The following is a 26909-nucleotide window of genomic DNA, read 5'->3' as shown; positions in this document are numbered from 1 at the left end:
GTGTATGTTGGTGACTTTCACCCTGAAGGACTCTCTGGCCATGTCCTTCAAGTATGTCTGAAGGCCAAAGCATCACTTGCCTCTTTCCCCCTTCATTTCATACACCAGGAATGGCTCTTCGGTGAAACACTGTGATCTGTGCTGAGCAGTGAGTAGATGGACCACGATTGGGAAAGAGAAACCGGAGTGAGGAGGTTTCCACGACAGTTTCCAAGACTGAGTGTTGCAAAGAATAGTTGCTGGAAAACCCCCAAAGAATATATTCCTATATGTGCATCTTTTCCTTCACTTTCAAAGAATGTCTTTCTTTGCTCTCTCTTTTTATAAATGTTTTATCTTACTCTTTTTGCCTTGTTTCTCTTTCATTTGTCTTCCCTTTCCCTGTCCCTCCAGTTCCATCTCACTTGAATCAAAACCGTTTTCCCTAGTAAAGACTTTTTGCTAGGAGTCCTGTTAAGCTAAAAGTGGAAGAGATCTGTATCCCAGAGCATTTATGTCCCTCTGAAGGATGACCCAAAATGAGCCTGTTGACTTTGCCCCAGGAAATGACAGTGTTGGCTAAAGTGAAGTCAATACCGGTGGGGCCTCTGCCACACTGCGAGAGTTTTCTCCCCAAATGACAGAGACTAAAGCACGGGGAGTAGCATCCTGGTTCATCTCAGTGGTGGCAGCATCTCAGTCACAGAGAAGAAGAAGAGAAAGTCTGTGGTTTCCTGACAGTCATCTCAGTTGTGTGTTGTTGAGCTGGGGGTTGGGGAGAGGAAGAAAGAAAGGGGGTGCCTGCCATGTTCACAGCTGTTTGGGGTTTCCTTATTCCCCCTCAGCTATAAACAATAGGCAGAAAGTCTGAGAAGATACACAAGGTCTTGATGGAAGGACTACTGATGAGTTCTTGCCATTAGGTGTTTGTGCATGTGGTTGGAATATCTAATAGCACCTTAAGAGTTTTTAAAATCAATTTATTTTGGAGAGGAAGCATAGTCTCCTATGTGGACAACCAGAAAGCCTGACAGTGTAAGATCAGGTGGTGTGCAGAGCAAGATGTCTTCATCTTGGAGCGTGTGCCCTTGCAGCAGTCCTGCAGAGCTGGATATCCATGCCGTCTGAAATATGTCCAAACCGTAGCGCTGTTCATGAATTGCAGCAAAGCCCTAAACCCCTTCTTTAGCCAGGTAGCCCCTCTGCAGATTTAGCATAGGTCATAATAGAGAGCCCAAGTGAATTCTCTTCATCCATAAGGCTCGCATCCAGGGCTTGAGTTGCTTTCGATATTTCAGACTTAACAGCTTCCTTGGAGACTGAAATCAGGGCTTGAAATAAGTTTCCTCCTAATCTCTTGGATGATGATTTTGATTGTGGCCTAACGTGTGACTAGTTTCACACGGCTAAAAAGAAGAGAGAAGCAAACCACTGTGCAGTGTGACCCTGAGTTCATAAAGAGGCTAAAAAAATCAGTCTTAGCTTAAACTCTAGTAGTACAGGTAGCAGTCACAGTACCAGCTGTGCCTTTTAGGGTAGAGTGTAAATAACCCATGTTGGCGGGGAGGTTACAGGCATCCTTGGATATAGAAGTGGAGTGTGGTTCCACAAGATGAAATTCCTGAAGTGTTTTTAGCAATGGAGTCTCAAAATAAATGGTTGTGATTTTTTTTTGTGATTTAAAAAAAAAACCCCCACACACAAACAGTAATATTTATACCCCACAGGGGGCATGAATGACACATGCTCGGGTGACATGTGCTCAGGTGGGGACAGCTGGTGGTGCTGCCCTGAGCTGAGAAGATAAATGTCTGGTTGGCGCTGACATTAAGTTAATGACTTTTTCCGCAAAACCATTCGAAAACATTATTCTGTTGATTCCTGTGTTTAAAAAGAAATGCATTTTTTTTTAAAACACAGGGGCTGCATTTTTTTCACAGGAATTAAAGTCAAATCAGGGTAGAAGAAAAACCAAGATAGAAATTGCTAGGCACCCCTGAATTCACTTAAAAAAATAAGCTATATCTGATGTTTGTTGTTATTGACACAGGTTTCTTCAAAGTCATGACTTTTCCTTTAGGTAGGGGATCTGAAAGCCAGACTTGCCTCTCAAGAAGCTGAGTTACAACTGAGAAATCACGATGCTGAAGCTCTGATCACGAAGATCGGGCTTCAGACGGAGAAAGTGAGCCGGGAAAAGGCCATCGCGGATACCGAAGAGAGAAAGGTCAGGCTAATTCCACCATTTAGAGTACAGAGCTATATTTAGCACAAAATAAACCTTTGTAGGTGAACAGTTTTGAACAACTTCCTCTCCAGGGAGCGTAAAATCTAAAGAATTATTACAGTTACACATGTAACAGCATTTCACACCGTGATTACCACTTGACCTTTCTTTACATTATGCATTTTCCCAACCTTTTAGCTCTTTTAATGATATGAAAGAACAATAAATACTGAGCTCATTCAAGCATATAATGGATGTGGATCTTGAACATCAGGCCTATTTGTAATACAGTAAAGGTCAGGAAGTCACCTCCGGAGGTTTCTAAAGCTTTTCAGTTTTTAGGCAAATTGAACAACTCAATTGTTAACAAAGCCCATTCCGTCACTTTGCAAGACGGTTTTCGAATTTTGCATTTTAATAACACAACGTGAGTTTATTATTATATCCTAAGCTAAATTTGTTCTTTTTCAGTCAGTGGAGGCCCTGGCATTCTGTATGATGTTTTATTGTTGGAAACAATTACTTTTAAGATTATATAGCTTCTGCTTTCTTTGTACTTGGGTTTCCAGTAATTCTGAAATAAATATGTTATATTGTCATCTTCTCTTACCAAAACTTCAGCTCCAAGTAGAAGGTATTTTATTTTTGTGTATCTCACTTCCCAAAAGAACTATAGCAAACAGAATGATTACTAAATAGTTGTTTAAAAATTGAACGACTGTATATGTGCAAGGTCAGTTATCTTATTTTAGACAAAAGATTATAATCAGGGCTCAGTTAATTAAAAAATGTAAATTATGAGTCGCATAGCCTGGGAATCAGCAGCCATTATGCTATTATTCTGCATTAACGATATGAGAAAATATCTGTATTTTACCAGTGATGTTGCCGTTCATTAATAGGCAGTTGAGTTGTTTTCCTTTTGTTGTAATGTGTATTGAGCATGTTTGCCTTTAACTTGCACAGCTAAAGACTTTAAAAGCATAGTGAAAGTCAAAATGCTAAATTAATGATTTTTTTAAAACTTATTTTTGAAGTTAAAGATAAGGCATGTTTGGCATGGCCGAGAGGCATGTGATTCCTAATTCTGGTAATAAATATTTCCATTGAGTTTCAGGTAAATGGAAGATATCCTTAAAAGTATATTTTTATCTTAAGTAATTAGGTCTCACACATGGTGTGATTATCATAAGCTAATTCCACCCAGGGGATGTTTTTCAGGCATTACACAAATTTGTGATACTCCAATAATTACTATATCATAACCCATCTCTACAGATCTTAAAACATGACAAGTACTCTGGAGGACTTTTCACATTTTTGCATGTGACTTTCTAAGTCAAAATTATCCTCACAAACGGGGAAAAATGTTTTAGCAAATTAGAACTCATCTGACAGGTTGTTTCGTGAAGTTCTCCAAACATGGAAAGGACACATAGTATTTTGTATATCTAATCCGTACCAAGAAATAAAAATAATACTTAAAATTATTTTCATTTTATCCATGAGGCTTAATTTAGTTATAAATAACAAATATTGTCTGAGCACCTATTTTTTTGCCTGGCACTTTTCTAGGTTCTTGAGGATATACGTATATGATATGCAAGGTGCCTGCACATAGCTTACGTTGTAATGGGAAAGACAGGAGACAAGTGACATGTTGATAGACAAGGTATTTAGGGTTAGCGATAAGGCTATGATGAAAGTCAAGTGATGTTATGGTAGAAAGAACTCTTCTAAGTTGGTGGTAATGGAAGGAGAATCTATTTGTAATTAAACTATGTAGAGTCAAGGAATTAATCAAGACCAAGTATGTGCTATGGGCTCACATTGGTCATATGTTCATCAATGTGCTAGATTCTATGTGGTTATTAAAAAAGGGTGTATATGGTCTCTGTGATTCTATGAAATTGGGGTCTCAAGATTTAATACTTAAGAAGTAATTAAAAATAACAAAAGTATGTTGCCACATTTGATATGGCTAAACAAATATTGGGGTTTAGAGGCTGTCTTGCTGTGCATCTTGACAACCCATGTAGAGAAGCTGGTTGAAATTGTTGCTTCAAGTTTATAAAATCATCGAGGACTGTTCAAATCATGGGCATCGCCAGCAGTGACCTCAGGTAACAGAAGCACCATTAAGCTCGTGAAAATTAGATCTTCCATCTTTGTTTCACTTATCAGCTCCAAATTCTAAGGATCCTCTGATCCCTTTCAAACTGCTTTCTTTGTTGAATAGTAATCCTCATGAGTGAAAGTGCCTTCCAAATTGCAGAGCTCATATAATCTCTTCAAAAGGTGGACATCCGCCCTGATTTTGAATGATCTTCAGTTTTTTAATGTTTCTTTTCTAAAGATGGGTGGGGCTGAATTTTAGGACCATCAGGAATTTCTTAAAGACAGGTGAGAGCCGTGTATTTGTTAGCTAAGGCTGCCATAACAAAATATCAGGGACTGGGAGGGTTAAACAACAGAAATTTATTTTCTCAGCGCTCTGGAGTCTGGAAGTCCAAGGTCAGGGTGTTGGCAGATTTGGTTTCTCCAGAGGCCTCTCTCTCTCTGGCCTTGCAGACAGCCACCTTCTCTCTGTATCCTCATAGGCCCTTCCCTCTGTGCACACACCCCTGCCAACTCTTGTGTGTAACCAGATTTCCTCCTCTTATAAGGATATTAGTCAGATTAGATTAAGCCCCACCCTAACAGGCTCGTTTTAATTTAATCATCTCTTTAAAGGCCCTCTCTGTAAATACGATCACATTCAGAGGTCCTGGGGGTAAGGCTTCAACCTGAGAATTTTGAATGGACACAGTTCAGCCCAAAACAAGCAGTTATTGTGACTTTATCGTCTTGTGACCGCCACTAAATTTCATGAACCATCTGCAAGGAGCTTTTGACTAGCAGAGGGCAGAAAAATTCTGGTGTACCCAAGAATGGGACAGTCTCCAAATCTGCTTTAACGGACGATGGTAGAGGGAAAGGACATACTCTAAGCCATCTGTGTAGCTCTTCCACCTTCTCCAGGTTGGGCCTCACTAACCAGTCCACAGGAACCTTGTTTGGTGTGGGAGAGGGCAGAGGAAATTGCACAGTGAGGCTTCCCAAGTCCCTGAGATACAAAGCATTTTCACAACTCTAGTGTAGTTGCACTTAGGGTGAGAGGGATTGGGAATAAGAAATAAGTTGACCAACCTAGAGGTTTTTTTTTTTTTTTTTCCCGGTACGCGGGCCGCTCACTGCTGTGGCCTCTCTCGTCGCGGAGCACAGGCTCCGGATGCGCAGGCTCAGCGGCCATGGCTCACGGGCCCAGCCGCTCCGCGCATGTGGGATCTTCGGGGACTGGGGCACGAACCCGTGTCCCCTGCATCGGCAGGCGGACTCTCAACCACTGCACCACCAGGGAAGCCCCTAGAGTATTTTTTTCATTTGCATTTGTGGGATTTTAGTTATTAAATGTTCTAAATTGCTCTGTTTATCAAAATTACCCAAAGGAATAATACTCCATTAACAGTAAAGGAGTTAGAGGGAGAAGACTCTATGACCCCAGTCTCATAGAAATAGCATTTAGAAGAAATACTCTCTAGGTATTAAAAAACCATGATCCTGAGTCCAGTTTAAAATGATGTTATTACAAATGGGCACAAACAACATGTGTAGATTTAGTATATCCTTAAGGAAAATAAATAAGCCTGATGTAATAACTCACTCAAATACAGTCTCTGTTTCATCCGTAGCAGTATTCTCCAGCGCATTGAAAATGTATAATAGTATCCTTAGAGTTTTCATGGTCCATTCCTGGCAGCTTTGAGGATTGTGGTTTTAGACCAGTTCTCTGTAAGCATGCAGAGTTTCCTTACAGGTGTTAACCGTAGCCCGTAAGTATTGGCCGGAGGTCACATATCTACTATGGACCAATTATGTTCATAAAAGGTGCAGTACATACCAGAATAACGGTTAATCAGGAGAAGGGTAATTTCTGCTAATAAAGCTGTGGTAGACAACAAAATTTGTTGTGAGCAGTGTTTACGTTTATGGGTACAGTTTTAAACCTGTTCAATCCAAACACATCTGAACGAATGCACTTTTGTTCACACTTGATCATTCACAATCCCCATCACGTCAGCAACCATCCCATATGCTGACTGGATCCTGGTGCCCAGCTCCACAGCTTTGAAAGTCACATTTCTGCTGAGGACAAAGATTTTATTCTTCCTGGACATTCGAGTTCTATCAGTGTTCTAAAGGGAGGAGGATAGAAACCCCAAAGGTTCTCATTTTGGCTTGGTTCGAGTTTACCAACATGGCTTCCCTATATCCATATTATATGTGTTCATGCCAGGGGGCTAATGCAAGACCCTCTTTGGCATGTGAGTAGTGTCCCTGGACCCTCAACAGTAGAGCGGACAGCAAACATCACGGTCCCATTGCCAAAGATAGACCTGGGTTGTTGCAGCTGTAGTTTCTTACCAGGTCCTTAGAGAAACCAAGAATTAATCTTCATAAAAATTTTTTCTGTGATTAAGCATGCATGGGATAGAACAATATCTTCTAGCCAGTTGAACAAAAAAGCTTCACATTTATTCTTAAAAATTAGTTAACGTGACCTTTAGGTAATGTAGGTGTGAGTAATCAGGTAATGTAGGCAAGGTAAATGTAAGGAAAAATGAGAGAGTTTTAGCAAAAATATTTTGTGGTCTAGGTTACTGAGCCAGCTTGGATTTTCGCTTGTTCAGGACTTGCTGAAAAAGAAAACTGAAGAACAGAGGAATTGCTTAATCTTGCATTTATTATTAGTGGCACCTTGTAACTAAGGTAGAGCCTGTCTTGGAGCATTTTGATATTTGATTCCATTTGTGTTGTGTGTTTTGTGTGTGTGCAAAGCTTTGTGTATACCCTGTACCTGAAGGGAAGTTAGTCTCTACAACAAATTCCTCCGCTGTTCAAATACAGATGAATTATTGAACAGTGCCTCGGAGGCAGCCTGCATTTTTCAGTAGAGATATCTGAGATGATAATTTGTGTATGTGGGTTTCTGTGTTTTTCCTCTTTGATTAGGTGACAGCTATTCAGACTGAAGTGTCCCAGAAACAGAAGGAGTGTGAGGCCGACTTACTTAAGGCTGAGCCCGCTCTGGTGGCCGCGACAGCTGCTCTCAATACACTCAACAGGGTAAGGATGATTCCTTGGCTCAGGGTTTCCTCAAAATAATATTTGGAGGTTATTAGAGTTTGAATAACTGAACTAAGGGTGAAATTCATGCAACCAAAGAGTTTTGAAAAAGGAAAGAAAGTCCCATTAAATGTTACAGTTGAAACAAATATTTGAGGTCATCATTGTAGTTGACCTTCCTTTCCTATCTGGGAGTTTGTCCTTCTTCACCCCAACAAGCAGTCTCCTTTTGAATACTTCCAGTGCCATGCAGTTTATACTCTTATGAAAGGCAGTTCTATTGTTAGCAATTGGATTCGGCCCAAATCCAGTGATTCATATTATGTGTTGCTTTAAGAACCAAGTGAGGGATTCTCTGCTTCCTCTGGATATAAAAAAATAGTATTAATGAGAGACCCTCAGGAAAAGGGCAACAGGCTGGAATCAAAGACACCTAGGTTTGACCCACACCGTTTTTCCTTGGCTTCACGTTATTAGCAAAACCTCACTAGGTATTCGAATTCCCATAAGAGAAAATAATCTGTGATGGTCAGAAGGAGAGATGGAATTATGGGCAATGTCATTCTAAGAGCCTACAGCTGGTCTTGCCCCTGGGTTCTACTAGGCCTCTGGGGTGAATCCTAGGGCATTACTAGGCCTGAGGATCTTAAATTCAGCTTCAAAGAGGGAAGGATCCAGACATTCCCTGCTCTTCAAAGAAATATTCAATTCATTTCTCTAAGTATTCTTTTGAAGGAGGTAATTTTGACTGTGAACAGCGAATGATTTCCTTCATGGATGTTTCTTATAGTATTACCATAAAGCTGAACAATTTAAAAGAACATACGTATACCATGATGGAAGAGTGATTATTCTGCATTCAAATATCCTGCTGTTCATGATGTATTAAGTGAATAAAGCAGATTATAAAATACGATTTAGTGTAACGTTTTTTTATAAGAATATGTTTGTGCATAGGAAAAAATTGGGAAAAAAGAGTAATAGTAACTGATTATTTCTGAGTAATGGAATTCTGTGTTTTCCTCTTAGCACTAGAATGTTTATTTTCTTCTTTGTGCTTTGCACTGGCAACTTTTCCTCTGAAGATATTATTATATACTCAGTCAAAATAAATTAATATCACTTAAATGTAAAGCTCAGTATATTTATAAATGATGAAAGAATCTTGGTTACCCAGGTCTCAGTTAGCATTAGCGTATTTTAAGTTTTTGCTTTTGCTCCTGTTTTCACACCCTTTCTGTTCTTTGCAGTCATTTCCCAAATAAAGAGCCAGTTTATGGTAATGGAGGAGAATCAGGTTCAACATTTGATAAGGCTTTATAAGCAAGAGTGTATAATACAGCTCAGGAAATTTCACAGGAAATCCTTTTTAAAAAAACATGTATCATGAACCTACATATACTTCTTATAGATACTAATGCTTGCTCCAAAGTATTTGTCCTGATACTGGTGGTTTATCCCATGAATACCATCTGTTGAGTAAATCAAGATTCTGACCTGTGGAGGTTAAGGAGGAACGCAGAAAGGAGGTTCAGCCTATGCGGGCATCTTCCCAGTTGACAGTCATTATAGTGTAATAGAAGATGTTTTTTGTGCATGTAAAGCAGAAAAACAAAACTAAGAGACTCTGAACTAAGGGACTCTGTTTCTGGGAGGGCCTGGTTAAAAGGCAAATATATTCCATAGGTGGGATAGACCCATAAATACCTTAAAACCTATATGTTTATGAAATTCCCTGGACTCAGTGTGCAAGGCTCTGCAGGACTGGTAGATCAGGCAGATAAATTTACTTGGAAGCCAGAAAGGGCAGTGATGTTTCCGAAGTACCAGAAAAGCACCCAGCAAGCACTGAACCTCCTGGAGTTCCACGGTGGTGGGACCCCCGGGTGGGCGGCAAAAACTGCCCAACCGAGACTGGTGTGGAAAGGAGAGGGTGGAAAAGACCATCCACTGAAGACCAGCTTGATGACCTAACAGCTGGTCTTGAGAAACCAGACCTCTCCTGGTCTTGAGAGTGTGTGTGCTTTTTTTCAGGTCAATCTCACTGAGCTGAAAGCCTTTCCCAACCCTCCAAATGCAGTTACCAACGTTACTGCAGCCGTGATGGTCCTTCTGGCTCCCCGGGGCAGAGTGCCAAAAGACCGGAGTTGGAAGGCAGCTAAAGTCTTCATGGGAAAGGTATCAGGCAGCCCGGCAACATGAAAATCCCGACAATTTCTCTGTTCAGTTCTGTGGTTATACTTGACAGCAGGGGTGGGGGAAGGATGGACTGGGACTTTGGGTTTAGCAGATAAGAACTATTATATATATAGATTGGATAAACAACAAAGTCCTACTGTATAGCACAGGGAACTATATTCCATGTCCTGTGATTAAGCAAAATGGAAAAGAATACGAAAAGAATGTATATATACATATAACTGAGTCACTTTGCTGTTCAGCAGAAATTAACACAGCATTGTAAATCAACTGTACTTCAAAAAAATAAATTTTTGAAAAAACATACAATTTGAGGAGAAAGAGGAAAGCTATAAAATTCCCAACTGCTAAAAAAAAAAAAAATCATCTTCCTATTTGCTAAGTGTAATCTGCTGTATGTTCTCTAGACTTAGAATTTCTGTTTGCCAAGTTGGAGATTAGCGTAGGGTTGTAGCACATCTAAGTCAACACCAGCAGCCGTTGGAAGGGTGCTAATTATTTTCAAAATTATTAAAGCAGTTAAGTGTAGGAGGGAGAAAATTACATGGATGTCCTATGCTGGAAAAATGTTACTAATGTACACGAAGGTGAAGCAAAGGGATTTTGGGGTATGTGTTTTTCTTTTTCTTTTCTTCAAAATGTGAATGCCTCCTGTGCAGGGACTGAATATTTTTCCCTGGGATAGAAGGGATTTTAAAAGTGTCCATTGCTAATTCTAACTTTATACTCTAAACACTGAAAAAGTCAAACCAATTTTGCCTTTGTAATGTGAGTCCTAAAAGCTGATTTTAACTTTTGATCTTGGAATTTTCTCTGCCACCCAAATGGCTCATTGCAATAAGTCTTTTTGCCTTACAGGTGGATGATTTTTTGCAAGCGTTAATTAACTATGACAAAGAGCACATTCCAGAGAACTGTCTAAAAGTGGTGAATGAACAGTATTTGAAAGACCCGGAGTTCAACCCAAACCTGATTCGGACCAAATCTTTTGCAGCAGCTGGTCTCTGTGCCTGGGTCATCAACATCATTAAGTTCTATGAGGTATATCAGTTGTGATCAGATGGTTTACGGGTGTTATTCAGGAAGGGCCGTACATATATTAATTTCTAGGCCAGCAAAAAATGTAAAATAATTTAACATTATCTGAATAAGATAAAGTTCTAAGAATGAGACATGAAAGTGTCAGATTAAACAGAATTCTCTACAGGAGGATATTTGAAATGTTGGAAACTATCTTTTTTTAGGGTAGAGTGAGTAGCTTTTTTTTTTACTTAACTAATTGATTTATTTTATTTTTGGCTGTGTTGGATCTTTGTTGCTGCATGCAGGCTGTCTTTAGTTGCGGTGAGAGGGGCTACTGTTCGTTGCGGTGCATAGGCTTCTCATTGCGGTGGCTTCTCTTGCTGTGAAGCACGGGCTCTAAGCCCCGCGGACTTCAGTAGTTGTGGCACGCGGGCTCAGTAACTGTGGCTCGTGGGCTCTAGAGCGCAGGCTCAGTAGTTGCGGCCCACGGGCTTAGTTGCTCCATGGCATTTGGGATCTTCCTGGACCAGGGTTCAACCCCATGTGCCCTGCCTTGGCAGGCAGATTCTTAACCACTGCACCATCAGGGAAGCCCGAGTGAGTAGCTTCTTTAGATCAAATAGCAGCAATTAATTTGATTTGATTAGATAAAAGCATGTTGGGTAGATTAATTATATTTATTTATTAATTAGATTTATTTATCAAATACTTGTCCGTCAGTTATGTCCCAAGAACTTTGCAAAGGACTAGATGTAAAAAGGGAATAGTACATGGCCCTCCACTGGGAGGAACTGTCTCCTTTTTGTCTTGGGAGGTTGTGTGTTATACCCAAAGATGGAATTGCTGAGGAAATGCCAGTGTCATTCCCAGAATGATTTTCAGAAAATTGGATTATGTCCTTTACACGGGAGACCCACAGGAATAGGACCCTGTCAGTCTCTCCATCTCTTTAGTGGAAGCCTGTATCAGGCAAGACTGCAGGCAGATCACAGCTGATGGGCAGCCTCTCCCCATAATGACACACCTGACCGCTGTGCTGGCCTCACATCCTAGGTGAAAAGATGAGCCCAGAGCTAGACCGTGGCTGTGTTCTGTGTCATTTTGCTATAAAATAGGAAGTAAAATTTAATTTCCTTTCTCTCTCCCCAACAGGAGAATAATTGATCCACTCAAATGCTTAAACCACTCATTCAAATAACATTTAAGGTGGCCAGGAACTTAGAAAAGAAAGTGTGGTTAATACTGGGTGAGGACGTCTCCCACATTCCTTTCTGGGTTCAGAGAATTTCTCTACACAGCTTTTCTGCCTTAAAGGCTAGACCTGATCCCACCTTCAGCTGTAGTTCCTATACACTACAATTTCTGATGATATGAGGATTATCTCCAAATTTTATGAAAAACTAATTTTAGTATCTTAATGGTATTTGACGTGCATAGCATTTTATGCAGGTGCTTGTAACTCTAATGTCCAGAATAAATGAATAAACAGTAGAAAGCTTAGAGGACTTGGTAGGCTGGGGGGATTTTTGTTCTGCCATTAGGTAGTACCATGGCTAAGAATAAACACCAAATTTCTAGGTCACATAGAGATTTTAATTGTAAAGCTTCCAGCAAACGTAAGACTGAATGATTACTTGTCTTTGCCATCTTTATTACCTCGTGAAATAACCCCCACGTGGCTTTTCAGGTCTACTGTGATGTGGAGCCCAGACGGCAAGCGTTAGCCCAAGCAAACTTAGAACTGGCTGCAGCTACTGAAAAACTAGAGGCTATCAGGAAAAAGCTGGCGGTAAGTGCAGACTCTAACGCTGAAGAAGTTCCCGAGACATGGAACCCCTCCCCGCCTTAGGATCCCACTTTCAGAGAGGACCACCTCGGAGACCTACCAAACAGGAAGGAATTTGACCTTTCATGGATGTATTCCTTTATATTCTCCTTCAGTACATATTCCGTATCTGCTGTATGCTGGACACTGAGCTGGAAAAGTGGGAACTTTGATGGTTTCTGCACTTAAGAAACTTTGCAAGCGTTAATTAACTATGTAGCGTTAATAAACTTTGCAAGTGTTAATTAACTATGTATTAATTAAGTAGAAAGAGTGTAGCCCACAGTGATTAAAAAGCAAGGATTCTGGAACCAAAGTGCCTGGGTTTATATCTAGGCTCCAGTATTTACTGTTTTGCCCTGCACGAGTTAGTTAACCTCTCTGAGCCTCTTTTTTCTCAACTGTGAAGGAGGTATTATAATAGCATCCACTTCTTAGGATCGTGAGGATAAAATGACAGTAGTTCATATTGAGAATTTAGTAATCAATATGAATTCATATTGAGAATTTAGTAATCAATATGAATTCATATTGAGAATTTAGTAATCAATATGAATTCATATTGAGAATTTAGTAATCAATATGAATTCATATTGAGAATTTCGCATGGTGCCTGGCATATAGTAAGTGCTTAGAAAACACTAACTGCAAAGATTATCACCATGACTGTTTTTACAAATATATAACCAGTCATTGTAGTCCAGTGTTATAAGTATATATATGACTATATCTAGAGTGCAGTAGGAGTGCCAGAAAAGAGCTCAGAGAAATTAGAGAAAGTTTTATAATGAAGGTGTACTTGACAGGAGCTGTGAAAATTACTTGCAAGTCACCAGGATAACTAGGTCAGGAAAGGTATTCCTGGTAAAGAATGAAAAAAAGAGGGAAGAAGCAGTTGGTAGTCTTGAAGAGTCCTAGTAGGCCAGATGCCGAAGATGGGGGTTTGGGGGAAGGTTAGGAATAGCAGGAAGTAATGGTGAGCAAAAGCAAAAGGTGAGCAAAAGCCTTCTCTGCCTTTCGTGCTGCAGAATTTAAATTTCATCTGACCTGTGGTATTGGGCGTTGGAAAGATCTTAGTACGTTAATGACTCACTTTTCATCGACTGAATGGAAGCTGGAGGGAGGGGGTCTAGCTGCAGAAAGACAAACTAGAAGCACTGCAGTGGGTCCTGTTAGGGCCTCAGCTAAGGCAGGAGCAGCCGCAGTGGAGACGGCGAGATAGATTCAAGGCTGCTGACAGGATAGAGAGGGAGGGGGAGGCGTACAGAATAGAGATGATGAGTTAGAGGTGCCTGACAAGGTAGCATGCAGTAATGCAGTCAGAGCGATAAGGCTGTGTAACCCTGGCAACTTAGGGAAATCCTCAGAGCTTCAGTTTCTTAACCGTAACATAGTGATAATAACAGCTAACTCTCAAGGTGGGCATTTGTGATTTGGGGCTCCCCAGAATCCAGTCCTACCTACTTTGGGTGAGAACAGCCTGGTGTATCTCTGGGGAATTATCTTTCCTCATTGGATACACTCAGGTAGGACTTTGACCAAGGGTACCTTTTCCTGTCACGGCTGATGACTAGGTATGTGGTCCAAGTTTTGCCGATTTGATTCCCCGCCTGCCCCCCCACCCCCGGCTCTAGAATTTGAATCATCAGCCAAAGAATAAAACTGAAAACAGAGTTCATGCATTGTAGAGACAGTGTCCAGTTGAAACTTTCCAAGAGTTGCTATTCCCAAGTCTCCCTGGAGCTCCGGGAGCCTATGTGTAGTTCTTTGCCTTTCGCTTCCTTGGAGGAGCTCCCCTATTTTGAGGAAGTTCCCTTCAGCCTAAATTAGCTGGAGGTGGTTTCTGTTGCTTCCCACCTATAAATTCTGGTGGATCGAGATGCTATTCAGTGTGCTGTACACAGTCGATGCTTCATAAATGTTCGTTCCCACTCTCTTTGTGTAGAAAACCCAAGTGAAGATGTTTGGGGTCAGAACTAGGGTTTGAAAGAGAAGCCTGGCTCAGCAACATAGATTTGGGAGTCGCTGGCGTGAAGATCATGTGTGTAGAGAGGTTGTCCAATGGGAGTGCGAAGAATAAGGAGCAGTGGGAGCTGAGGGCAGACCTGAAGGAGGATGCTCCCATCTTGGAGGAAATCCTGCCATGGGTCTCTGAGCAGGTGAACTCCGCCATCACTGCACCTGGGCTCTGGTGCTCACAGTGGCCACGCAGCCAAGCCCAGCTTCTTATAGAACAGGACTTGAACTTGGCCTGATTATGTCTGGGGCCACGACTGTCAACGACGACAGCTGATTTAGACAAATTTAGGAAAAACATATTAATTTTATTAAATTTAGCTTCATTCATTGGTCAAAGCTCTCACTGTTAACTTGACTAAGACCTTTAGAAAAATGTTGTCATCTATTATTAATGGCTTTGTGTAAATATTAGAAGCAAGTTAATGTTCATGGAAAAGTGATGAGAATGCTCATGTGTGATTCTAAAGTTAAGACTTTCTGTGGTTGTGGAACTAGTCATCTTTTGGACACAGCCTGCAATGAGCTGAAAAGAACTGCTCACCTCAGTTGATTTCAAAGACCAACGGTAGAAGCAGAGGTTCTTATATTAATAAGCTGCAAAACTAAGTTTGCAGACACAGAGAAAAGAAGACAGAGTAACAGTAGCAATGTCTTTATGTAGATTGGTCCCTTCCATCCCCCTTCCAAGAATGGATTTCCAGAGAGTAGTTATTAATGCAGCAGAATCTCTGGCTGCATTTCCCTCCAACATTCAGTTAGATGGTAGTAATGTGTCAGTGTTCATGTCCTGGTTGTTGTTTTTTGTTTTTTTTAATTTATTTATTTACTTATGGCTGTGTTGGGTCTTCGTTTCTGTGCGAGGGCTTTCTCTAGTTGTGGCAAGCGGGGGCCACTCTTCATCGCGGTGCACGGGCCTCTCACTATTGTGGCCTCTCTTGTTGTGGAGCACGGGCTCCAGACGCGCAGGCTCAGTAGTTGTGGCTTACGGGCCCAGTTGCTCCGCGGCACGTGGGATCTTCCCAGACCAGGGCTCGAACCCGTGTCCCCTGCACTGGCAGGCAGATTCTCAACCACTGCGCCACCAGGGAAGCCCCCATGTCCTGGTTTTGATGGTTGTATTGTGGTTGTATAGGAGAATGCCCTTTGTAGGAAATACACTACACCCTGAAGTAAAAAAAAAAAAAAAAAAGTCTCTATGAAGACTGGTCATGCCAAAGTCAACGACAAACTCTGCATAGAGCCTTTCTGTTGGTACACAGTCAAATCAAGGTTTGAGCCCAGGTGAAATGATGTTTTTTGCTAGCTTTGCTTTCATCTCCTTCAGCCTCTCTTTTTTCCTCCCTCTTGGACTTTCCCTCCTTCTTGTCTTATGCCTCCTGTTGCCATCTCACCTAGAAAAGCAAGGCTGTGTCTCTCAGCACTTATGCTGTGATGGAAATGCATTTGTTAACCAGTATTAGTCTCTGTGTTTTTGTTCTTTCAAGTCTTTATCTCTAGTTTCAGACTAAAAGATGGCCTCATATTGAAGGTTGAGTAGAAAAAAACAAACTGCTGAGCTGGAGGGGAAAAAAGGCCATCTTGTCTTTCAAGCATACAGGGCCTACAAATGGCCATGAAAAAGTCCAAATTCGGTCTCTTTAGGGTAGTGTTTCTTAAAGTGTGTTCTCTCGACCAGTAGCAGCATCAGTGTTGCCTGGGAACTTGTTAGATATACAGACTCTCAGATCCACCTCAGACACACTGAATGAGGAACTCAGGCAGGGAGGCCAGGAATCTGGGTTTGATCAAACCCTCCAGGTGGTTCTGATGCACACTTAAGTTGGAGAACACTGGTTTTTAGGGTGTCTGGTGGGCTGAGGTGTTCGGGCTAAGCCCCTCCTTCCTCACTCCATTTACTTCTAGAACCTGAAACGCCAGGGCCTGTCAGGAACTGTGAAGGGACCAAGATTTTACCCTACTCACAGGCTGCCAGGTTACCTGCCACAGTTTCATAGATGCCGGCAGAAGACGTGAGACACGGGATGCGTGGGTCAGAGAGCAGAGGACTTTGTTACCCATAGCACGGCAAGCAGCGTGAGCCTCGTGCGTGCCTCAGCTCCCTTGTCTGCCATTTCCCGTGGGAGTGACGCACAGTGGACCAGCTGAGGCTGTTCACAGTGGGTTTGTGTCACAGCTGAGAAATCCCAAGCTTAGAAAATGCCCCATACAAAGAAGGCAGCGAGTAAAGCTGCCCAACCTTTGCCCCACAGGGAAACATCTCTTTAGTGTTCTGGTCAGGAAGCAAATCTGTCCTCTGCCCCTGAAAGAAACACTGTCTCTATTTCCTAAGCCTATTTGCTGTGCAAACATCTTGCAGAAGATAGTCCAGAACAAGAGCTGTCAATGCCTCTTCACAAGAGGCAGAGAAACAAGTGCGAGAGCCTGTGGTCTCCCAAGACCCAGCTCCCCTTCCCAACTTTACGAAAGGAACCAGTATAAGAGTTTATACCTTAGTTCTATGTATATTTAGGTCAACCCTATGAATTGGGTAACATTATTGTTTCCATTTTTTAGATGATGAAAGTGAGGCATGGAGAGCTTAAGTAGACAGCCCACCCTGAGGCTGCTTAGCTGATAGCAGAGTCCAAATACGAACTTGGGTGTCTGATACCAGAGTTTACATGAGCTTCTGTGTTTTATAAAACCACAAGTACTTTCAATCACCTAAAATATACCTCCAGGTATTATTCATTTTTACCTGACTTCTAACCGTTAATGTGTAATATCTCCTCCCATTTCTCATAAATTTGACCTATTTCGGCTGTAAACCTTAAATATGATGCACACTTTTTTCTTTTTTAATTAATGATATAAATTAAATAATAATGTAATAATTGGGTCATTGACAAATAGCGGCAGTCTCTAAATTATAAATATGGTACGTACTACAAGTTTACTTATTAAAGTCTCTTGGAACTTTGCATGTATTTACAAAAACAATGTTATAAATCTTACTTAGGGTTGTTAGAACTTGCAGGTAGCAAGATGATATAGTAAGGAGTCTCCTAAGTACTTGATATCTTAGTCAAGGCTTTTTTGGCTATACATAATAGAAACCCACATAGCAAACCTTCAGCCAAAAAGGAGACCAGGATGACTCATGGAACTCTGAGGTAAAAAAGTGTATGACTAGGTCTCAGGAGGCATGAGATCCAGGAAATGGGAAGCTGCCGAGAACGTGTTTAGGGCTGTGTGACTTCTCACTGTGCTATCTTTTCATTCTTTCTTGTTCTCAGGAATGGTTTCCCCTGCTTTCCCATGGCCCTGGTGGAAGATGGTCACTCTCTAAATGAAGCCCTCCAAAACGTACACATCTTCCTGGGTCTTACGATGCTAAAGACAGTGACATACCTCTGAGTTTCAGTCCCAAGTTTCCAGAAGAGAAAATCTGGTTGGCCAAGCCAGGTCAGGTTGCTGAGGTCTAAAGGGGCTCTTTGTCACCTGAGTTATAGACCACTGAGAAGTGGAAAGAGAGTCAGTAGGTGGAGACCCAGAAGATGCCCGTCATCCCTAACAAAGATGGAGGGTGAGGTGTAGGCACAAGAGAGGGGACAGGGCACGCAGGGTGTGCTTGAGTCAGCAGGGCACATCCACTCACCCTGGTCGCTCTCTACACTCTGCCCAGTGCAGGAGGAAGGCGAGAAAACTGCCTGGTAGCCCTGATACATTTCTTCCCTAATGTGTGTGCTCTCAGGGGCAAAGGTCAAAGGAGGGAAAGAGGCTCATTTCATTTACCTTCAGGTCGTAGGTGTTTCAAGACGATTGTAATGTTTGCACTTTATCTACAAATAGCTCATGAGTTAATTTTGACTCTTGTTGTAGGATTTGGATCGAAATCTGAGCAGACTCACAGCTTCATTTGAAAAAGCAATAGCCAAGAAAGTCCGGTGTCAAGAAGAGGTGAACCAAACCAACAAAACTATCGAACTGGCTAACAGACTTGTCAAGGAACTTGAGGCAAGTTATCCTTTTCTTCCAAAATTCTAACTGAAATATTCAGAATCAGCTTTGGGGGATTTTATCTTTATTTGTGGTCAGTAAGGACTAACTAAACATGGAATCAACAACAAAGGGGAATAATCATCATTCACACAGTAGTTCTAGCTTACCGAAAGGAATAAGTGATGGATTCTGTGTGTTTTTCAGGGTATAGCCATGGACTCAGTGGTTTTCCTAAGATCTGTTATAAACTCAGGGCAGCTGTTAGATAACAGAGGTCTGAATCTTTTAGTACACATTTGCAATTGAGTTCTACCAATAAAACATTACCTCAAGCTAAGCCTGCTTGGTTTATTGGTTTTCTTTGACATCTTTTTACAGGTGACTGATACGCTAATGTTAATAGTTATTCCATTAAATAAAGATTTTTAAAATCTCATTAACTTTCTCCACTTTGAACATGAGTGGTAGAAAAACATATGGCCCTTGACATCAGTAAGTCACAGATCTTTTTGCTCTCCCATGTCTAATATATTCAGACAGTGGAATAGTATTTGACCATAAAAAGGATTGAATTACTGATACATGCTGCAATGTGGACTAACCTTGAAATATCATGCTCAGTAAAAGAAGGCAGACACAAAAGGCCACATGTTTTATGATTCCATGTATAGTAAATGGCCAGAATAGGTAAATCTATAGAGACAGAGAGTAGATTGGTGGTTGCCAGGGGTTGGACAGGGGGGCAGGAGTTTGGGAGTGACTGCTAATGGGAATAGAGTTTCTCTATTGTGTGAGGGAAACATTCTAAAATTACTTGGAATGATGGCATGGATCTGTGAATATATTAAAACCACGCAGTTGAATACTTGAAAGGATGAATTTCATGATATGTGACTTAAATCTCAATAAAACTGTTATTTTTCATTTAAGTGCTACTTAAAAATATGGACCTGCACTATTAGAAATGCATTTACTAGTATTTTGTTGAGGATCTATGTTCATCAGTGATATTGGCCTGTAGTTTTCTTTCTTTGTGACATCTTTCTCTGGTTTTGGTATCAGGGTGATGGTGGCCTCATAGAATGAGTTGGGGAGTGTTCCTCGCTCTGGTATATTTTGGAAGAGTTTGAGAAGGATAGGGGTTAGCTCTTCTCTAAATGTTTGATAGAAGTCGCCTGTGAAGCCATCTGGTCCTGGACTTTTGTTTATTGGAAGATTTTTAATCACAGTCTCAATTTCAGTGCTTGTGATTGGCCTGTTTATATTTTCTTTTTCTTCCTGGTTCAGTCTTGGAAGGTTGTGCTTTTCTAAGAATTTGTCCATTTCTTCCAGGTTGTCCATTTTATTGGCATAGAGTTGCTTGTAGTAATCTCTCCTGATCCTTTGTACTTCTGCAGTGTCAGTTGTTACTTCTCCTTTTTCATTTCTAATTCTATTGATTTGAGTCTTCTCCCTTTTTTTCTTGATGAGTCTGGCTAATGGTTTAACAATTTTGTTTATCTTCTCAAAGAACCAGCTTTTAGTTTTATTGATCTTTGCTATCGTTTCCTTCATTTCTTTTTCATTTATTTCTGATCTGATCTTCATGATTTCTTTCCTCCTGCTAACTTTGGGAGATTTTTTATTCTTCTTTCTCTAATTGCTTTAGGTGTAAGGTTAGGTTGTTTATTTGAGATGTTTCTTGTCTCTTGAGGTAGGATTGTATTGCTATAAACTACCCTCTTAGGATGGCTTTAGCTGCATCCCATAGGTTTTGGGTCATCATGTTTTCATTGTCATTTGTTTCTAGGTAGTTTTTGATTTCCTCTTTGATTTCTTCAGTGATCTCTTGGTTATTTAATAGCGTATTGTTTAGCATCCATGTGTTTGTATTTTTTACAGATTTTTTTTCCTGTAATTGATATCTAGTCTCATAGCATTGTGGTCAGAAAAGATACTTGATACGATTTCAATTTTCTTAAATTTACCAGGGCTTGATTTGTGACCTGAGATATGATCTATCCTGGAGAATGTTCCATGAGCACTTGAGAAGAAAGTGTATTCTGTTGTTTTTGGATGGAATGTCCTATAAATATCAATTAAGTCCATCTTGTTTAATGTATCATTTAAAGCTTGTGTTTCCTTATTGATTTTCACTTTGGATGATCTGTCCATCAGTGAAAGTGGGGTGTTAAAAGTCCCCTACTATGATTGTGTTACTGTCAATTTCCCCTTTTATGCTGGAGAGGGTGTGGAGAAAAAGGAACCCTCTTGCACTGTTGGTGGGAATGTAAATTCATACAGCCACTATGGAGAACAGTATGGAGGTTCCTTAAAAAAATAAAAATAGAACTACCATACGACCCAGCAATCCCACTACTGGGCATATACCCTGAGAAAACCATAATTCAGAAAGAGGCATGTACCACAATGTTCATTGCAGCTCTATTTACAATAGCCAGGACATGGAAGCAACCTAAGTGTCCAGTGACAGATGACTGGATAAAGAAGATGTGGCACATATATATAATGGAATATTACTCAGCCATAAAAGGAAATGAAATTGAGTTATTTATAGTGAGCTGAATGGACCTAGAGTCTGTCATACAGAATGAAGTAAGTCAGAAAGAGAAAAAGAAATACTGTATGCTAACACATATATATGGAATCTAAGGAAAAAAACCAATTAATGGTTCTGAAGAACCTAGGGGCAGGACAGGAATAAAGACGCAGTCGTAGAGAATCGACTTGAGGACGCGGGGAGTGGGAAGGGTAAGCTGGGACGAAGTGAGAGAGTGGAATGTATATATATGCACTACCAAATGTAAAAGAGATAGCTAGTGGGAAGCAGCCACATAGCACAGGGAGATCAGCTCCGTGCTTTGTGACCACCTAGAGGGGTGGAATAGGGAGGGTGGGAGGGAGATGCAAGAGGGAGGGGATATGGGGGTATATGTATACATATAGCTGATTCACTTTGTTATACAGCAGAAACTAACACAACATTGTAAAGCAGTTATATTCCAATAAACATGGTAAAAAAATAAAATTAAAAAAAAAGAAATGCATTTGGCTGAAGGTGATAGAAAAGTTGATTTACAGTGGCTTAAACAAATGGGAATTTTCCACATATTAAAAAAATTCCAGAGGTAGACCATTATCAGTGTTGATTCAGGTAATTAGTGATCAGACCCCTAATCTCTGTACAGCCTTCTGCTGCTCCATACTTAGCACGTGTCCATTCACCCTCACGCGTGTTGCAGCCTGGTCACCGATGGATGCTGCACCTTTAGATTCAGGCAAGAGAGAAGAATCTGTAGCAGCTGGATTCTTCTCCTTTCGTAACAAAAACGGAAGTTTTCCTGGCAACCCCTTAAGCAAACTTAACTAAAGCGCTTAACTTTCTTTAGCCAGAACTAGAGTGACCACACCTAGCTGCAAAGAAGGCAGGGAAACTGAGAAATGGGGTGATCATAATCAGCTTAGCCAGTCACAGTTCATCCCAGGGGGCTGGACACATTAACCCTCATTTCAGAATCAGAGTTCTCTTACAAAGAAAGAAGGGAGAAATGTAAGGTACAATGGGTGGGGCTGGGTGATAGCCTTATTTCTTATAAATAGAGTAGACTTTTAAAAATCTAATTTAGGGCTTCCCCGGTGGCGCAGTGGTTGAGAGTCCGCCTGCCGACGCAGGGGACGCGGGTTCGTGCCCCAGTCCGGGAAGATCCCACATGCACGGAGCGGCTGGGCCCGTGAGCCATGGCCGCTGAGCCTGCGCGTCCGGAGCCTGTGCTCCGCAACGGGAGAGGCCACAGCAGTGAGAGGTCTGCGTACCGCAAAAAAAAAAAAAAAAAAAAAGTCCATTCATGTTACCACTCTCTCAGAATTCCCAGGTAACTAATTGTCTCACTCAAAGTACAGTCCAAAGGTTTTACGTGGCCTACAGGGCCCTCCGTGCTCTGGCTCCTGGACACCTCTGTCCTTGCTTCTGCCACCTTCCCTCTGGCTCCATCTTCACTATTCCTCACCCTTCAAGTCACTCTCCTACCTCATAATCTTTGCCTTTTTCCTCCGTGTGGCTCCCGCACTTCTTTCAGATGTCTGCTAAAAGTTCTCCTTATCACACGGTTTTCCCTGACCTCCCTACGTTAAACAGCATTCACCTTGCCCCGCGCGCGCGCGCGCGCGCGCACACACACACACACACACACACACACACACACACACACACACACACAAACCTGTAGCTCTTTCCACTTCCTCTGCTTTATTATTTTTTGATAGCATTTACGATCACATGGCCCACGCTTGTATATGTGCATATATGAACACATATACTTTTTTGTGGTCTTTTTCCCCTAACTAAAATATAAGCTCTCAAGAGCAGGAACGTCATTTGTTTTCTGCACTGCTTGATCCCAGGCATATAGAATGGTCCCTGGCACATCGTAGGTTCCAATATGTATTTGTTAAATGAATGAGTAGGTGAGTTTTGGGAGCCTCCTGTGTTGAAAAAACATTCTGGAGCCCTTTGAAGACTCATTTTTCTTAGATCAGTTGAGAAATTCCACAGCTTCTAGTGGAGTTTATACCCACTTCCATTCAAAGTGATAAGATCTAGGCAGTTTGAAGTGTTTACGGTTTACGAGGTACCTGAGGAAAAGAAAAAGTGCCGTTGAATTAGACTTACTTGAAGTAGAGAATGTCTGAAAGTTTTATCAAGGTAAAAACAGGCTTTACCTTGTATCTCTAGCACACAACAGTGTCTTCCAAAGGTTTTATTTATTCATGATGATTTAGAAAAGGAGAGGAAAAAATGGTTGAATAATGTTAACTAACAAAAAAAATACATATATGTGTGTGTGTATATAATATATATATTTTAAAGGATTAATTGAAAATGTCAGACCTTTTCCTTTGAGGATAAATTCTTTCTGACTAGAACAGGAGACAGTTAACCTCTGAAAAACACCAAGACTGATGATTTTGTCTATATAGCATTGACCTGGAAGCTATAGTCTCAACCATTCAGACTAATAAATCAGGCAATTTATATTTAATCATTAAGTAGCTCTGGAGCTGAACAGCTGTTCAAAATTAGAAATGGGTCACCCCAGCCAGGATGACATTACAGGCAATCTATAATGCATTAGAATAAAATTATAGTGATTTTTAACTGTCTAGAAATTTATTACAGGACATGTTCCAACTCTTAAACCCTTGTTAGCCAGTGTCAGTAATGATTTATGTTGCGTGGGTGGTATAGTGAAATTATTGACGATTTCAATCTCCGGTAAGTCTATGTTTAGTAAATCTTCAAATTTCAAAGCTGTTTTGGAGAATGAGGTGGGTGCCCTTTATTGTTTATCATCTACTAACCAAAGACAACAAAAGTGGAGGAAAAGCAAATGAGAGATTCTTCTTCAAAATTAATGGATATATTATCTGTAGCTGAAGAAGGAAAGTAATAAATTCTATAAAGAGGGCAAGGGAGTTGAAGTTCTCTAGTGTGTAATTATAGAGCTAACTTGGGGTGATCTTTATCGAGCAAAGCAGATTATCTTAAAATAGCTTTCATAACCATTGTCACCTGCTAGTTTCATTACCTCAGTGTTAGGGGTATTGTGATGGCTTGCAGAGAACTGGTGTTGCACTCTGCTCTGACATACATTGTTTTTGCTTTCTGTGGTCTGTCTCTCCTCTTTGATGCGTAAAGCTAAATTCCACAGGGTTCTTCATTGCTTGTACTCTCAATTTGCTGGGTGTTTTTTTCAGTTCCTATTAATTTACATGTTCTTAGAATGTGGTATTAAATTTTAGCATGCATTGAAACCAAATGAATTGGTGAAGTATTCTGCAGTTCAGTCAATCCATAGATATTTATTGCAGTTTTAGTCAAATCCAATATTAAGGGCTCCACATACTTAACCTGGAAATCAGAGTTTAAATGGCTCGCCAACTAGATATAAGGATTTGAACAGCATTCTCCGAGCATACTGTCTTCAGAGCTAGTGAAGTCCTCCTGGTTTCCATCTTTTTTACATGGGCTATAAGTTCTTCCACTGATTGAGTGATTATACTATAAAAATAACCTGAGTTTAGTAACTACCAGCACTATTCTTTAATTTACAGAATCCTTGTTAGGTGGCTCTTTAAACTTTATGTTTTAATTAATTGACATAACTGGTGTTTGTCATTTTCCTTTTTTTGTAATCAGCCCATGGCCCAAACGTTTAAGATCATGTTTGCTTAGGGTGGTGTAGTAACATTGCTGAAAATCAGGAATGATGGAGAGCATCCAAGCTGCCATTAAAAATCCTAACATCACTCAGTCTTGGCCACAGCTCTTGGTCCTCTACTCCTAGAGGGAGAGGAGAGTGACTGTCAGCCTTTTAAGAAGGACCTCAGTCATAATTAGAGTTCGGGCATCCAACAAAAAGGAGATGTTAAGGATCTAATGTCATGTTGCCATAAACTCCACTGAAGATACTGTGAGAGCACCTTCATAATGATGGGTCACATGTATGAACGATTATCATGGTCATGCCATCCAGTCATGTTCTGTTCCTTCTCAAGGCTGTGCAGAGTGACCTAGACGTAAACTGGGGAATAAGGTAATTACGTTAAACGTTTCTTGAGTTGCTGCTCACCCTGCAGTTACATCGGAGTAATCTTATCTTTCAGTCAGAGAAGATTCGCTGGGGTCAGTCTGTTCAGTCCTTCGAAGCTCAGGAGAAGACGCTCTGTGGAGATGTTCTCCTTATGGCGGCATATGTGTCTTACGTTGGATCCTTTACACAGCAGTATCGCCAGGAACTGGTAGACTGCAAGTGGGTTCCCTTTCTTCGACAGAAGGTAAGATCAGTTCCTAACCTTAGCCACATTTAGAAGCATCATACAGAAATTTCAGTAGTAAAAACAGTATATGTACCAGGCTTTTTTGTATCTCTGTAATCTCAACTGACTTGAAATTCTAGTATTGAAGGAGATGTTTCTTGTGTGTTGCAGTTTTTCTTATTTTAATGATGGTTTCAACCAGGAGATGGAAAATAGAAAAATTATTTGTATGAACCATAGAGATGTAGTTGGAAAACTGCTTTTAACAAAACTGTTAACTGAAATCAAAGTTGGATTATCATGTTAGCATATAGCATGAATCTTTTTGTTTTGTTAATAATACTACAGGCTATTTGTTGAAAATCTTTTTCATGACTACTTTCAGATGAAAAGTGTAGCACTTGTATATAAGTATAAAAATAGCTTATCCTCAATTTGAAAATTCAAACCCATAAGCAAAATGAAATCATAGATGAGGGAGATTTCAAGTCGTCTAGTTTAAGATCATCCTTGTACAAAGGAGAAACCTGAGACTCGGAAGTTTAAATGACTTGATAAGGTCATAAATGATAGGAAACCAGGCCACTGTTTTCTAAGCTGCACTGTTTTATCTCACTTGATTAAAGTAGGTTCTTCACTTACACATCTAGCCCTTAAGAAATCCTAAATCTCTCTGTGTACTTGTGTTCTATGTTGGTAATTATGCCTCAATTTTCACAATAGTTGTTTTCATGACATAAATACATGCCAATGGAATTTCTGCAAATTAAAATTAAATATTGAATATTTTGGAGAAAGCTTGTTATTAAAGGCATCCCATAATTAATAATTGTAAAAGAAAAATCCTTTTGTAACTAAATCATTTAATATATCTGTAGTATCAAGCCATATTTTTATATGGAAGATTTTTAAAAAGAGGTTATCTGTATTACCCCCTGAATGTTCAGGGTTTTCTTTAAGTATTTCTGCCATAAAATATGCCTTTTATATAAGAGGATAAAGCGTTCTGGTAATTTTGTCCACCTCCTACTGCATTGTGACTTTCAGAAGGTGTCAGCTGTCTAATTCTTCTCTCTTTTTTGTCAGTCTCATCTTCTCCAAACTTTAATCCTCTACATGGGTGTCTTGGTCTGGGTTGCCCTATGACTACTTCACATTGATGACTGTCCTCTTTTGTGGTCCTCTCTGCATTCTCCACCATCGATAAAGTTTTCTCATTCTTTCCACAATTATAGGGAAATTCATTTCCTGATGTGCAAACTATTGAACGTCACATTGTCTTCTTATTGTTACAATTACTCTTCACTTTGGATCGTGTAATAGTATTAACGGCCTGAACTTAGGCTATCAATCATTTTGCATTTTTTAAATTGAAAACTTGCCTTCTCAAATTTAAGTTTTAATATTGAGTCTTGGGCTTCCCTGGTGGTGCAGTGGTTGAGAGTCCGCCTGCCGATGCAGGGGACACGGGTTCGTGCCCCGGTCTGGGAAGATCCCACATGCTGCGGAGCGGCTGGGCCCCTGAGCCATGGCCGCTGAGCCTGCACATCCGGAGCCTGTGCTCCACAACGGGAGAGGCCACAGCAGTGAGAGGCCCACGTACCGCAAAAAAAAAAAAAAAAAAAAAAAAATTGAGTCTTAATTGCTGGTATTCCATTCTTTAGTGTATGTGTT

General features: G+C 40.6%; 1 protein-coding gene across 2 annotated transcripts in view; it reads left to right on the top strand.

Annotated features, from left to right (window-relative positions):
• LOC137228975 (dynein axonemal heavy chain 11) overlaps nt 1–26909 on the top strand; it is a 141202-nt gene that overhangs the window by 35049 nt on the left and 79244 nt on the right. The window contains exons 12-18 of one of the 2 annotated variants that reach the window (XM_067746172.1): nt 2060–2206; nt 7259–7372; nt 9407–9550; nt 10430–10612; nt 12282–12383; nt 18300–18434; nt 25083–25253. In XM_067746172.1, the coding sequence (XP_067602273.1) occupies nt 2060–2206; nt 7259–7372; nt 9407–9550; nt 10430–10612; nt 12282–12383; nt 18300–18434; nt 25083–25253 (996 nt within the window). Of the gene's footprint in view, nt 1–2059; nt 2207–7258; nt 7373–9406; nt 9551–10429; nt 10613–12281; nt 12384–18299; nt 18439–25082; nt 25254–26909 lie in introns of both variants that reach the window. The other variant, XM_067746173.1, reaches the window with a different exon arrangement.

The sequence above is a fragment of the Pseudorca crassidens genome, chromosome 8 (genome assembly GCF_039906515.1).
Source record: "Pseudorca crassidens isolate mPseCra1 chromosome 8, mPseCra1.hap1, whole genome shotgun sequence".
Taxonomy (NCBI): domain Eukaryota; kingdom Metazoa; phylum Chordata; class Mammalia; order Artiodactyla; family Delphinidae; genus Pseudorca; species Pseudorca crassidens.
This window is presented reverse-complemented; position numbering and strand designations above follow the sequence as displayed.